Source organism: Corvus hawaiiensis, chromosome Z (assembly GCF_020740725.1).
Source record: "Corvus hawaiiensis isolate bCorHaw1 chromosome Z, bCorHaw1.pri.cur, whole genome shotgun sequence".
Classification (NCBI taxonomy): domain Eukaryota; kingdom Metazoa; phylum Chordata; class Aves; order Passeriformes; family Corvidae; genus Corvus; species Corvus hawaiiensis.
The window spans coordinates 51,390,890-51,406,123 of record NC_063255.1 but is presented as its reverse complement, the minus strand read 5'-3'; the positions used below and the strand labels follow the sequence as shown (position 1 = coordinate 51,406,123).

The 15,234-nt window shown below is 38.2% G+C and overlaps 1 protein-coding gene and 1 long non-coding RNA gene across 6 annotated transcripts in view; both read left to right on the top strand.

Moving 5' to 3' along the window:
• Positions 1 to 12,751, top strand: part of DMXL1 (Dmx like 1) — a 77,839-nt gene extending 65,088 nt beyond the window's left edge. For 3 of the 5 annotated variants that reach the window (XM_048290674.1, XM_048290673.1, XM_048290671.1), the window contains 10 exons: positions 383 to 504; positions 620 to 761; positions 4,558 to 4,608; positions 4,885 to 4,945; positions 5,435 to 5,562; positions 5,745 to 5,837; positions 6,300 to 6,391; positions 7,307 to 7,359; positions 8,464 to 8,681; positions 9,081 to 12,751. In XM_048290674.1, coding sequence (XP_048146631.1) covers positions 383 to 504; positions 620 to 761; positions 4,558 to 4,608; positions 4,885 to 4,945; positions 5,435 to 5,562; positions 5,745 to 5,837; positions 6,300 to 6,391; positions 7,307 to 7,359; positions 8,464 to 8,681; positions 9,081 to 9,305 — 1,185 coding nt within the window. In that variant the 3' untranslated portion in view covers positions 9,306 to 12,751. The remainder of the gene's footprint in view (positions 1 to 382; positions 505 to 619; positions 762 to 4,557; positions 4,609 to 4,884; positions 4,946 to 5,434; positions 5,563 to 5,744; positions 5,838 to 6,299; positions 6,392 to 7,306; positions 7,360 to 8,463; positions 8,682 to 9,080) is intronic. The other 2 variants (XM_048290677.1, XM_048290672.1) reach the window with 1 other exon arrangement.
• Positions 12,752 to 14,289: 1,538 nt separating this feature from the next.
• LOC125319401 lies at positions 14,290 to 15,026 on the top strand. Its single transcript, XR_007200718.1, has 2 exons — positions 14,290 to 14,378; positions 14,756 to 15,026. It is a non-coding gene; the product is annotated as an uncharacterized LOC125319401 (long non-coding RNA).
• Positions 15,027 to 15,234: the final 208 nt, after the last annotated feature.

Sequence of the window (15,234 nt, the reverse complement as noted above, 5' to 3'; positions counted from 1 at the left end):
CCTTTTTTATCAAAGAGGAAATAATCTTTCCTTCTCTGTTCAGCCATGTTCTGTTCAGCCTTCAGAGCTGGAGGAGGGGAGCCTGATTGCAAGCCATGTAGTATAGTTACCTGTTGCTTATCCTCTGAGAAAAGCGAGGAGATACTTGAGCTGCTTGAGAGGTATAAGATGCAAATAGTGTGTGATACTATCCCAGATGCAAATAAGTTTTAAAAGGAAGATGTCAAGTATAAAGTTACATAGATTTGTAGATGTAAATGTTTGGGGTTTGTAAATTAAGTGTGTATTTTTATGAGCAACAGTGCCGTAACCAGAAAAAAAATAAAATAAATGAATTTTTGAGGTTTCCTTTTGCATTCTTTCTGCATGTTATTTTTTTCAGGCAAATCGGAACTGCATTGCAATAGCATCAAGTCATGATATTCAAGAATTGGATGTTTCTGCAATTTTAGCTACGCAGATCTATACCTGGGTTGATGATGATACAGAAATAGAAAATAAAGGGTATATATTCTTTGTTTGCAGTATCACACTTGACTGTGCATAAATCAGAGTACCAAACATGGTATTTAGTGTTGCTGTTCGGAATCTTAATTCAAAATGTTTCTTTCATTTATAGGGCTGATGATTTCCTAGTTATACATGCTCGTGATGATCTGGTAAATGTTCAGGGAACCACTCCTTATACTCATAGTAATCCTGGCACACCTATCAATATGCCTTGGCTTGGTAGTACACAAACTGGCAGGGGTGCATCTGTGGTAAGTCACTTGTCAAAGGTTAGCTTTATGTATTCTGTCTACTTCTCTCCTTTTGTCTGTTCAGTCTTGCTTGTTATATTTTACAATTAACATACAACTAAATATAGCATTTCTGTGTAATCAAGGCAAGCTGGATTTTTTTATAACAATTCACTTAATAGGTTAAAATGCTGTGCAAAATTTAAGGCACACCAACTAAACAAGAAAAACTTTCAATCAAACCATATATGCTTTTCCTTACTTAATACATCATTTAAAAGCAAAGAATCAGCATTTGGGTAAGAAGTTGCCCTATAATTTCTTCTTTAATGACTTGAAGCCAAATGGTTTATCTAAAAAGCATATATTCAGTAGGTTTCAGAATATAAATTCTTAAGGATAGGGTAGAAATATCTATATGAAATGTTGTCGTAGCTTTTATTTTAAGCATAATCTTCAGCTTCATTCTGAGTTTTAGAAAGAGATCTTGTGTCTGGAATGAAGCTTGGCCCTGAGCAGAAAGCTATTAGGTTAGATTTAATTCAGATCTAATTATAATTGTAGTCTGGCCATTGACATTCTTATCTTAGTTCCTGTGGAGCACAGATGCAGATCTGTTGATTAGCTGGCTGGGAGATGCTTATTTGGAGACACTTAAGTGAGCTGCAATGGTCATACAAGACACCAGCATCTCTCAGTCTTTCTGCACATGGAGTGCAGAAAGAGGAGTGTTGCTGTAACCAAATGCATTAAGTCTTATGACTTGGCTGCACTTGCTGTCATTTAACAGTTCAAAGCAAGTCCATAACTGGTGGCAGAATGAAATAACCGTATGTTAATTAATATTGTAGTTGGCTTTTGAAAGTAGCTGATGAATAGGTGGAATAAATAAGGAATAAGCAGTATAAGAATGGTAAGGTTTTCCACTTATGGAAGTGGGTATTGTGCCAGTACCTACGCCTCTGCCTTCACTTTGGGAACCAGTGATCCTAGGTGCCAGTGTTACAGCTCTGCTATCACAATCAGGTCACTTCTACAAGTATTCTTTGAATGCCTTTGCCACTTTCTCCTCTCACTTCCATTTTTTAAATATATATATATGTACATAAAGAATTTTTGTGTTTGTGTATTTCTCAACATTAAATAATTGCAAATTATTGCATATAATTGCATATAATTAATGTAAATGGTACTTACATGACCTTCTATTTTGCATGCAGTAAAACTTTCTTCCTAAATATATTTGGCTGTGCTTGTGTGGAATGCATTTGCTGTTAAGCTTTGGACCTAAATTTTATCTGGCATACTGTTTGACTGTGGCAGAGAACCAACCACAGCACAGAACGGCACCTGCCCACTAGGGAGGAAAGACAGAGGTACCTAATGAAGGACGAAGTAAATGAAGGAAGAGATAGGGACTCTTGGGAGGAAATAGTGTTGCTCTAGAAAAACTCAAAGCTGGAAAAAAGGCAGCTTCACTAAGACCTTTGTTTTGCTATTATTTGCTATTTTGTTCCTTCAGATCCTTGGTGTCACCTTTGCTTTTCCATATTGTGCAGACCATTTAGCTGTTCTGTACCATTACTGGCTTTTCAGTCTCATCTTTGCTTCACTTTCATCAACAAGGGACACTCAGGCAGTTAACATTTTATTAGCTGTAAGGTTTTTCTGTCACTCTTCACTGTTTCCTGTCACAGTTCATACAAGGTAAGTAAGGAGGGTCACCACCAGAGACTTCAGCCCAGTTTGTTTACACAGTTCTTACAGGAGGTGTTTGTAAGAGAGTACTGAAGGAAATAGTGTGTACCTACAGCTTTGAAACTCAGGCAGTGTTACCAACAGCTTGTTGTACAAGTCAGTGTGACTGACACCAATATTTACCAGTTTAGTGGTGGGGTGGATTCTACATGCATTTTTATTTTTCTGTCTTAATGTATATTAGGCCCAAAGCACCCAGCTCTTCAGCAAAGCACTGTTCTAGCCATCAGCTGTTCTAAGGGGGAACTTGAGGGCTAGCAGTGTCAAATGTCAGTTACATTATTAATGGAAGTATTTGCATTTGATAATTGTACTTGTCTTCTAAATTGGAGATACTGCACCACAGAGTTATGTTAGTGTAGCCTTTCAAAGGCACATTTCCGTAAATCTGCATTTTTCTGAAGTGTAATCCAGCAAGGGTTAGGAGATCATGATGTGTGCTTATCTGTTGAATGGAGGAAGATGACTTCCATTGACTTCTGGATAAAAGTTAATAGCTGTAAAACTCCACACAGCCCTTCATTTTAGGGAAGAAATAGAGTGAACATGAATTACTGTTCTTCCATTTACATATAGAAGATAAGTTGTGAGTTTAGAGAGCAAAGTATTGCAATTATAAGTGCACATGCCAATCCGTAAATGTTTGAGGAATATCATTTTCTGTTGTCCTAAATTTTAAAATGTATATATAGTTTTACCAAACCATTTGAGTTTTTTCCTTGACATTTAAAGTACTCAGAAAAAAGAAAGGGAAATACATATTTCAATATCATATTTTTTATCTTCAGAAAGTGTTGTGAAATGGATGTGAATAACTGAGGGGCATGTGGCTTTCTCTTCAACAATGATAAAGCTTTGAGAATTGAAAGACCTAAATCTGCTTCCAAAATGTAATTAAGAGAATTGCAGTTATTCCACTAATCCAAACCCAGGGAAATTTTTACAAGAAAGTTGATTATTTCCCTTCCAAGTACTTTTTCTCATTTTTGTTCACAAACTGATAATTTAGAGGCTATTTCTTTTAAACTCTATTGATCATATTTAGGAATATGAAGCTCGTGAAAGTTTGTAATTCCTGCCTCCATCCAGTAGACACCCTGATATAATTGGAGGCCAGGGCAGAATAGCATACTTGAAATACCTCATCACTATCTACTGCTCCATGACAAAGCAGTGTTATAAGACTGTACAAAATTATAGCAGTTGAAAGTCACAGTTGGATTCAATGATCTTAAAGGTCTTTTCCAACCTAAATGTTTCTCTGAAAGCAGTTCAGAGCCAGCTTGCTGTTGGTGTGTGGTAAGTGATAAGCTGCTGTGTCCTGGCAACAAAATTTCGTTATGTTTTCTCATTTGAAGTTAACACCTGCACAAATATATATTTTGTCCTTCTCTAATGTTGAGGTAAATAATACATGCATGAGCAAACGAAATCCAACAATTCTCTGATGAAAGACAGTCCTCAAAGTAGTCAGATACTTTTGAGAGCTGTCAGGCCATAAAGGAATGAAAACTTAACTTTAACATACATTAATAGAAAGAAAAGAAGGGAGGAGACATCACAGGCACAGGTGTATTTCCTTGATAAGAAAATCCCTACTGGTTTTTTCCTTTTGTGTGTTGAACATATAATTTAAATAGATGGGGTTTAAATATAATTGTCTAATGTCTCCAGTCCTCTTCACACATTCAGTTCTTCCCAGTATATATAATATATCTAATAAAATAAGAAAAACAAAAGTCTTGGTAATGCACTTTGCACAAGGCAGATTTTGGAATTTAGGAAAAAATATGCTACTGAAAATTCATTGGATCTGTATTTGTGAAATTATAAACACTTTTGAAGAATTTTTAATTTTTTTTTTTTTATTTTTTATACCAGTTACACGGTATATTGCTTATTCTGGATGGTCACAAATAACCACTTTTCAATCAATGGCAATAAGTTAACTAGACTTGAAAATAGATATATTCCTTCCTAGTTTTTACTTCTGTTAAAGTTTGTTTACCTCTTTCTTTACATGCTTCTGCCTCTCTCTTACTTATCTTACAATATTCAGGAATATTCCAATAAATTTAATGGAATCAGAAAGGAATTGGCAAGAAAAGAGGTAAGACTGCAGTCTAAGGAGTGTTTATATTTGGATCCATACATTTCTGAAGCAAAAGTTTAATATTTATCTAGATATATAAAGCTGCAAAAGTGTTAACATCTACATTATCTTGGAAGACACTGACTTCTATCTGAATCTCTAAACCCACTACTTGTTTTCAGTAGAACTTTTGATCGGAAACAACTCTGTGCAATCACTAATTATTCTCTAGTTTGATAACTTCTGTTCAGTAAAACTGTTTAATTTTTTTCTATTTTTTTATATATTTAACAGATGCTCAAGAAAGCTATTAATAATGTCAGAAGAATGGCTTCTCATCCAACACTGCCATATTGTAAGTTCAGGTTTTTTTAAAAAAGAGGAGAGTTATCTAAAGACTATATATTTTTCACTCACCTGTTTCTTAGTGTGCTATTTTGTACTAGCACAGCAGTTAGTATATGTTTCGAAAGGTGTTTATAAGCCATACGTACTGAAGCTACTTTTCATTTTAAAAAACATGGGGGGGATGTAGAATAGCCTTTAGAAACAGCAAAAAGTACTGCATTTCTCTCTTATTTATGACTAGAATGAAAGATAGTAGGAAAAAGGTGTGTTATTACCTCCAAGTAAATAGCTTCATATTTCATGAGCATCTAAATACAATTCTTAATCAAATAATGAATAACACGACTTTAAGTTGCAGTGGTATGTCCTGCTCCTACACTAAGCCAGATACTATGGCATAATTGTGGCACAAGTTATTTTGAGATGGTGTGTGTTTTCTTGAAATTATAAAAGCTACAACTCTTGTGAAAAGTCATGTCAGTATTTTCTGTTGCAGACCTGACAGGTGCTCAAGATGGTAGTGTAAGAATGTTTGAATGGGGTCATGCACAGCAAATCACATGTTTTCGATCTGGTGGCAACTCAAGGGTAACTCGAATGAGATTCAATTACCAAGGAAATAAGGTAACTGACAAAATGCTTCTGTATGCATGCTCTCCCCTCCCCTCTCCTCCCCTCCCCTCCCCTCCCCGTAAATTAGCAGAAACATCACATGCTTCAAATAGAAAGTATTTTCTCAAAATTGTGGCTATTTTTCTCTGCAAGACATACATATGTATTTACTATTACTATATATTTTCTTTCAGTTTGGAATTGTTGATGCTGATGGATATATAAGTTTATATCAGACAAATTGGAAATGTTGTCCACTTACTGGAACTTCACCTAAGCCATATTTGGTAAGATGAAAACTAAATTAGTTTCCATAAACTTATGTTGTGTTCCTTACTTCTGTTCCCTTCAGAATAGCTTGGAGAGGGCAAGGATTGTGCTGATAACCAGTATTAATCAAGATTAAGTTATATGTTGCTGCCATCCTGTGATCTGTATGACAGGTTCTTACATTCTAATCATACTGACTAAGTGGAGACTGGAAAATGTAACATGAGATCTGAAATAGCTTTAATGTTCGTTGAGACTTGTCAATAGTTGTCACTTGTCAGTTAATTGACAGTTACGCAGGACTGCAGAGTTTATTTTCATGAAAAACGAAGAGTCTTACAGGGCATACCAATACCTTTATATCCCATGTTCTTTAAATTTCTTTGGAAACACCTTTCCTTCTCAAGGAAGTTTAATATTGCCTGCTTGCACAAAATAGATTCCTTTTTAATTAATAATTTCTAACTGCAATTTTTCAGACATGGCAGTGTCATAACAAAACAGCCAATGACTTTGTTTTCGTCAGTTCATCATCTTTGATAGCTACAGCAGGATTTTCTTCTGACAACAGGTAATATCTGTTGTGATAATGCATAAAAGTGAAGTGGTGCCGTATTTTCTCTCCTCCACTCTGTTTTTCCTATGATTCTTCTTGAGCAGTTTAAGAGTACGTCTGCTTTATTTCTTAGCAGGAGGGGGAGAGAAGCAATGTTTGCAGCTAAATTCATGTGCCTATTAAAGGAGGTTTTATAGGGAAGCACAGATATTCTGTTCATGTTCCATATGAGGAAGGGAAGTAGAAAGGGAGGTCCTGAGTGCTTCTGTCAGAATCCAGTGAGGGATATGTGGCAGTGGGTTAAAGCTGTGCTGGGGGCGGGGGGGGTGGGTTGAGACTGGACATTGAGAAACGTTTTGTTACCAAGAGGTTCAGACACTGGAACAGGCTTCCTTGAGGTCAATCCCCAAAGCCCGTCAGAGTCTGAGGCATTTGTTCAATGCCCTTAATGACATGCTTTAACTCCTGGTCAGCCCTGAAGCTGTCCACTGGGTGGATTACATGATCCTTCTAGGCCCCTTCCAGCTGAACTATTCTGTTCTGTTCTGCACACATGAACCTGTCTTAAATTATTTTTATAGCTGTGGGGGATTTGCATTGCTGTCCATTTCTCATTTGTTTTCATAAGTAACTAGTGATAAAAAAATATCAAAACCTGCTAACATTCCAGTGAACTCAGCTACAAAATATTATTAACATAAATCCTTTATGGAAATAGCCAGTCATAGAATCATTTGTGTAGAAGCATGTTCTTGCAGTGTATGTTAAACTATAGAAGTAATTTGGGGTCTGCTCAAAAGTAATCATTGAAAGTCTGTTTACAGTGCTTTTATGCCTGAAACAACCTTTTTAAGGTGCAGATGACTTTTCAAGTGTTCAAAATACCTTAGAACATTTGTTGCTGAATTAAGCCATATTTTTTTTCTACAGAAATATTTGTCTTTGGGATACTCTGGTTTCTCCTACAAATAGCTTGGTGCATGGTAAGTAAAATGCAACAACCAAAATGTTTGACCATGGTACAAAAAGGTGTATTTGTGTCTCTCTTTATGTGTCTCTCTTTGTGGAAGAGTTATTGTGGGAAGTAATTTTAACATTGGTGGTAAAATGTCTTTCACCATTCTGTGTGAGTGCACCAGTTGGAATATAAAACCAGATTCTTGAGAAATTACTTGGTGTTCTGTATACATGATTGGTTTCATGGACATGAGCACCTTCCTTTGCATACCTTCTGTCCCTGCAGCACAAGTGCAAGCCAGACATTTCTGTTCTTTTTTAAAAGGTTCTGGGCAGCTCCTGCTTTAGAACAGTTATTCCTCTAAGTAGGATTTTGGAGATGCAATAAATATTTAGCTGGGTTTCATTAGTTTTATTACTAATATTTTGTTGCATGTAATACAACAAATGCCTTTCAGTATCAGAAATACAGAATTAAGATCACAGAGTTGTGAACTCCTTGTACTTAAAGTATGGTGAATGCCTAAGTGTATTTGAGAGACAGATGGAATTTCTAAATGTAAATTCATAGGCCCTTTGAACTACAAGTACAATGTACCAAGCTGTGTTCTGGTAATTGTAATTTTCATTCACTTTTTCCACGCATTTAGGGGAGTAGACATAGCCAAATAAATGTGAATAGAAACAAATTAACACTAAAATGACTGGTGGAAACTTGCAAGAGATTTGGGCAGGTCATTTAGGAGGAATTTCTGGTGGGCGTTATATGTCTTAAAATAACAAACAAATTATATTACTTAATATAACAAATAAACCTGTTACTTTAATAGCAGATTATTAAAATAATCTATTTCTGGATTGATAGATTGTGATTACATAGGCTTAGAAAAAAGGATATAATATTTTGTTAATACATATTTTAATTTCTTAATTTGAGAATACTGCAGTTCAGAATGTCTGATGGGAACCTGGGTTTACATATGTATTGGTACTGCAATAAGTGGACTGGGTGTGGGCAGCTGGATTACATCATCAAAGTCACTGTTGCTACTGTCTTGAACTATTAGAGGTTGATTGAAAATTGAAGTTAGTACTGTGTTTTATTTAAATTACTTTGCTTTGGCTTTCAGCTTTTATCTGTCATGATAGTGGAGCAACTGTGCTAGCATATGCTCCAAAACACCAGCTGTTAATATCTGGAGGCAGAAAAGGTTTTACCTGTATAATTGATCTTCGCCAAAAGCAGCAGCAACAGTTACTCCAGAGTCATGATTCTCCAGTCAAAGCAATTGCTGTTGATCCTGCAGAGGAGTATTTTGTCACAGGATCTGCTGAAGGCAACATAAAGGTATTAATGAGGGGGAGGGAGCAGAGATGATGTGTACATTCGGAAAGAATCTTGTGCAGGTGTGGAACCATCAGATGTCATATGTACTGCATTTGTTCTTAACTCTGACCTTCACATGAACTAATTTAATTATGAAATGTCAGTCTTACCTCTTTTTAATGCTGATACCTCCTTTTAATTATTGATACCTTAGTGTCTCTCTATAGTTCCTATTACAGAAAATGAGTATTAGTATTCTCTAAATGTGTCATTACATATTGCTACATATTCTTCTTTCACAGTTAGTGTCAGAAAAATAAATGCAAAATGCAGTGCAATTTCTCCACAATTCATTGCTGATGATTTTTAAGGTCATGATAATTATCTGTATAAGAGGTTGATGTTTTGATGCTTTTTCAGGTATGGAGTCTGTCTACATTTAATCTTCTTCACACTTTCATCAATGAGCATGCTCGACAGTCTCTCTTCAGAAACATTGGGACAGGAGTCATGCAAATTGAGACAGGACCAGCAAATCACATATTCTCCTGTGGTGCTGATGGAACAGTAAAGATGAGAATCTTGCCTGATAGATTCAGCCCTTTAAAGGATGTGTTAAAAAATGATGTGAAGTTTATGATCTAATGTTTTTTTCAGAATAGTGAGTAACATTCCCCTTCTGCCATCCCTGAAGGTATTTTTCCTGGAACTAACCAACAAAGCAGATGCACAATGAAAGCTTGTGACACAAGATGTTTTGGGTTTTTTTTCTTTCTCCCCTTCTGCCACCAACCCCCTATTTATTAATTACCTGGAGCTTTTAGTCCCTGATGCACTAATGCCTTAAAGATTAAAAGGTCCTTCAGATTTTGATTGTTGCCTAAAATACAAGCTAAATATGACTCCAAATTACATCATTATAATATTATTAAGATGTTGCCGTAGTGGTTTACTCTTTCTTTTGAGGTAGTTACACTCTCACCTGGAGCATACCATCTAGGCATGACCTCTGCTTATATTCAACACCTGGCCACCTTGTAAAAGCATGTCTGTCCTGATGGAGAGCTTAGGTAATGTTTTTCACTGTGGCAACCATAACTGTCTCACCTCTGAATTTGTTTAGTCAGCCGACAACAAAAATTTATACCTATATGCAGAAGAGAAATAAAGTCTCCAGGAGTGAATACTCCTGGTCATGCAGGCATTCATATAACGAGCCACTCTCTTTCTCCATTCCTGAAATCCAGGCTGTTTACCTCTCTAACTTGCCTGATCTCCTTCCTCTCATCTGGAGTATAAGAAACTGAAGGATGTTCTGTAACTTGTCTTTTGTTCTATAGCTTGAATCACTGCCATCAGGATGGCAGGCTTACCTTTTAAAAATAAATATATTTTTAACCCTGAACACTCCCTTTACAAGAATAAAATGTAAATATGAATGGATATCTTCCTAGTAAAATAGTCAAGATTATGTGTGAAGCCTTAGACTTGATCAAAAAGATACAGGAAGATACTGCTTTAGGATATGGCACTAGAATTTCTTCAAAGACTATTTATTTAGATGTCTGTAGAGGAAATAAAAGAAAAACTGAACCTAATTTATTTTTACTTTCTTTTTTCCAGTAAGACTTTAATTTAGCCCAAAGATAGTTCATTCTTAGCACTTAACATTTGTCTGTTTTTCCTAAGTACTTTAAAAAAGGAAAAAAGTAGTTCAACAGCAAAGTACTTCTACACTGTCAGTCTTTCTTTCTTGATGTTTATGTTTACATCTGGTGTCAGATGAAAGAAAACAAATTGGGAAGGATAGATGTAGAGGGGTTTTTTTGCCAAAATATTAAACTGCATAACTTAAATGTTTGACCAAATTATTAATGCACAAGGCCTTTACTTTTTATTTTAGTCAGCTGAACTGTTTCTGTATGTATTTTGGTTTACTTTTCCTTACTTGAGAGCTTGACAAAGGTTTAATTTGTAAATTAGATGTGAGGCTGGATTACTTGAATGCCAATGGTGTACTTTTTGCTAAAAGATATTTTGTGAAATATAGCACCAAGATATTAACTGTAAAATAAACTTGTCAAATTAGGAACTATGGGGATAAATAAAGCATAGCAGAAATGAAGGGCTTGTATAATGAACTATGTAACATTCTCAGGATGCTTTTATCTTAAGAATATAAAGTTGTTTAAAAAGATTTTGTAAAATGTATTAAGGTCATTTTAAATGTATGTTTCGCAAGTTGCAGTGCAAACACTATGAAGGTTTTTATGCACATAACCTGAATTTTCAAATTGTGCAATAAAAAGAATGTGAATGTTATGCCGTGAAGAAACATGTGACAGCATTTCAAACTGGAACAGCTGTTCAGTGATTCAGTTGTAACTGCTCTTCCTTAAAACTTACAGATTGAAATGGAACTTGATATCAAAACAGTTTAAGTACAGTGATGGACCAGAAAAGTGACTAAAAGTGACACCACCTTACAAAACAGACTTGCCCAATGAGTACGTGTTATCTGCTCAATGGCTGAGTTTCTAATATTCTTTATTCTTATGGAAGAAGGAAAACAGTGGAGTAAACAGTAGCACACTCCTTTACTATCAGCTGACTTCGTAGCTGCTTATATACATGCATCAGTTTTATACATCCACTGAACTAACAATGTTACATGTGCAAAAATCATGGCAGTATTATATAATTGTCCTTGATGTTTTGTCCCTAAATATTTATATCTCATTAGCTTTAATACGTCAAGCTCAATTCTATTGTACTGGCAATCACAAAAAGCTGTCTTACCATCTGTGAAATGAGCAGATTTTATATGTAATTTTTGCCAAGACATACAATGTTGTCATTTTTCTGAGTAAAGCTGCACTTTGAAAAATCCTGGCAAAATTATGCTTATACCAGAAAAGTACTGACCGTGAACAAGCATTTTCAATAATATTTATAGTTACCATAAGCTATTCTCAAAACTAAATTATGTAAAATCAAAATGTATTTGCCACACCTTTATAATCTTTCCAATAAATCCTGCAGAAACTCAACCTTCTAGAGTTCCATGTTGCTGCTATTTCATTTACAAATCAGTTGTTCACTTATATATTGTTCATTGATGTTTAATTATTATAAGAAAAATTATCAATAGCTTTCTTGTAATGATAAAGTCAAAATGAGCTAAATTTTGTTGTATCTGAAATTTTTAAAGGGACACTCTCAACTTCTAATCTGGTCATTGGAGAAAAACTGAACTCAGAACTCTCTGGCTGTTGCCCTTAATTTCCACTGACTTTTGTCCTCCAGCAATTAATGCTTTTTCCCTGCTGCTATGCAAGTTACTCAAACTTAAGGGTACTAGTGCCTGTAGAGGTCCCTGTGCTTAAAGTAACCGTGTGCACAAATTGAACATAAAATTTGCCTTTGCCAGTGCTTAATCAATACTAATTTACTGCCCAGACAAAATAATTTAGCTTGTAGTTGATGATGTCCCTTTTAAGTATCATAGACTGGGAGTTGTGACTTGTGTTTGTCTGTGTAGCAATACATAATGCTGTCAGAGTGTGTCATTCTTGTGTTGCTAACTGATTCCATTACCTCAGATACATGATCCAAGTTCTTTATGATTACTTCAGTAACTTGTGGAAGTTAAAACTCTGGCCATCTGGGTACTTAAACTGGCTTACTGTGTGACTTTACACCAGAAAATTCTCAGCTGACAGCTGACATTGCAGGATGTTGATGGAGAAAGGTGGAATAGATGCAGATTTTGTACTGTGCCGTGGTGGTGCAGGGTGAGGTCGTACATGTTCTACTGCATTTTAGGAACCTCAGAACCAGCTGCAGGAAATAAACTATGGAGATATCCTACGCTAGGTACCCCCTTCCTATTAAAAGCACCCAGTGTTAGATTAGATGCAATAGTTACGAAAAAAGCAACAGTGATTATGGGGAAATAAACTTGGAGAATTATTTTCCAAGGTAATTACTTTCAAATGTTTATTTTTACTAAAAATAGCAAAACCATCGCTAATGGCAGGTTCAGCACACTGATCAAACTTTCTATAAAATAAAGATATTGATTTACCAAGTTTCTTAGTGTTTCTTATTCCTCCCATTTCTAGCTCTAAAATATGCATGATTTAATATTTCTTTTTTTTTTAGTGTCTTATCATCTCATGCTTTTTTATCTTGTTCTAGCTTTTTGGTGTTTGGGAGGGAGGGCTGGGGTGTGGTTTTTTCTTTTTTTTTTTTTCTTTTTTTCAATGCCTAAGTAGCAGAGCTGAATAAAACTAAATTATTTTGCAGTGTAATGCTGATGTAGTGATGGCACTTTCTGTTGTCTGCCACAACTTAACCTTTGAAGCCCCTTTTCTGTTTCATTTAAGCTTGAAAACCTGTGAAGGTCTTGGGGAGCTTCACCCACCTCTATGTTTCCACATCTAGTAGAGGTACAAGGATGAATGCACCTGTAACAATCTGATTAGTGAGAGAGGCCCCAATTAAGGTGCAAACGAGACAGAATGCCAGTTCAACAATACTGACTTTATTTTGTAGCTTTTAGTGTGTAGGAGAAAGAGAGCGTCAGCAGGAGACAGTCACCACCTGTGGACTGTCTTTTTGGTCCTTTTTCACTCTGGGCTTCTCAGTGGTGTGGTGGGGGGACCTGGTTCATTCTTCTTGTAGTAAGTTCTGTGCAGAAAGGGGTGTTGGGTACACAAGATCAGACACTGACTATGGAAAGTTTTCACTATGCATTTTGCAAACAAAGGAATTCATGCTTACTGGCTGCAAGTTGCATAGTTCTCTAGTTAGTACTCTGTCTTCCATTGGTTAATGATTCCATTGCTTCTTATGCTAATTAGTCAGTTCTTTCTCTTCTTTTGTGTCAGTGGTTTTCTTGGAGGGCTGTGAGCAGGTGGTTGCGATCTCCCCGTGCTGGAGTTACCTTTTATCCAGTCAGAGATGATTGTAGCACAGTTGCTGAATTGGATTTATTAGTCTTCGGAGTTCTGCCAGATGTCGTTGTGGCCTGTGCATTTTGCGCTTTTTGTATCCACTGTCAGTGGTACATCCTTCTTCCCAAGCTTTGTTAACCTTCCCCTAGGTCATTGGACAGTACTGCTTTATGCAGTCCAGGTTCCTGGTATCCACAGAGCCCTGTTCGGGGGTACTTCGGAGACTGTACTTGCAGAGTCTGTCTGTTCTTTCTTCGGTGATAGGTCTGTGAGCTGCTGCTTTTCACACAGTCTGTCCCAGCGGGGATGTATTGACCAGGTTGTGCTAACCAGATCTTGCCGCTGCCAAGCCTGGAATTAGCACCGTCCTGGCACAAATTCGTCTCTTCTCTGACCGTAATAGCGTTTAAGACAGGTACCTGTTCTTAACTTCTAACAGCCCCTACGCGAGTTCACACAGTGGGTGTGAGTAGAGCACGCATCTCGTCAGGCTCGCAGCAAGCCGCTGCCAAAATTTAAAATACCTCGGCACACGGCTCAGTAGATATAAATTTTATTTAAGCTTGGGCGAGAGGCGGCGCGGGGGTCGAGCCGGACGGGCGGGCCCCGCCCCGGCCCGGGGCGAGCGCAGGGCAGGGCAGGGCCGGCTGCTCGCCCCGCCCCGCCCCGGTCCCGGCGGGGAGCCCGGAGTTGCCGCCGCCGCCGCCGCGCCCGTTCCGCTCGGCACCGTCGCTGCCGCCGCCCCGCGCACTCACACACAGTAAGTGCCGCCGCCGCGCTCCGCGGGGCCGCATCCCCGGCCCCGTCCCGATCCCGCCGCGCCAGGCGGCCCCGGCCCCGGCCCTGCGCGCCCGCGGCAGCCGCGGCCGAGAGCGGCAGCGGGGCGGGCTGGGGCCGGCGGCGCCCCCGGCAGCAACGCTGGACTCAGCGCGGGGGGCGAAATGCGGCGCTGGGTCTGGGGCCGGGTCGCCGCCGCCTCCTGCCCCGTCGGCTCCCGGAGCCGCGCTCCAGGTGGGAGCTGCCCGGAACTACGCGGGGAGAGTTTCCTCACCGCCGATGTGTTTGAGTGAAGGCTGCTCTGCTCGGGGACATCGAACCTCCGCTCCTCCTGGGCTTAGCTTGTCGCTGTTTTTCCAGAAATGTTTCTGTTTTCACCCGGAGTGAGCCGTCCCCCTCGTTCGGGTGTGCTTAGGCGCGGACTGTACTGGGCTGTACGCAACTGACCTGTAGCTCTTGAGACAGAGGCAAGCGTCGTGATGCAGCTGAAGTCTGCACGGTGGTGCAAGACAAACTTTTCTGAGAAGTGCCAGTTTGGCTTTGAAATACTACTAGCAAAAATCCTGACATTCCGCCAGTAGAATTAGCTGTATCTTATTTACATACTACTAATTAAATAAGAGAGATCACAGTTCAGTGTGGGCTTTTCCTTTTTTAGAAACCTGAATGGTCGGACCTTCCACGTACGAGGTCTGTGTGTCTCTAGAGGTACATATTCACAGTCTTACCTGACCACTCTCCCACGAATAAAGCAAAACACGGTCCAAGTGATGCTTCCCTCTCTCTGCACGTGTCTGGTTTCAGCTACGCTCCTTTGCAAGTTGTTTGTGTAACTCATC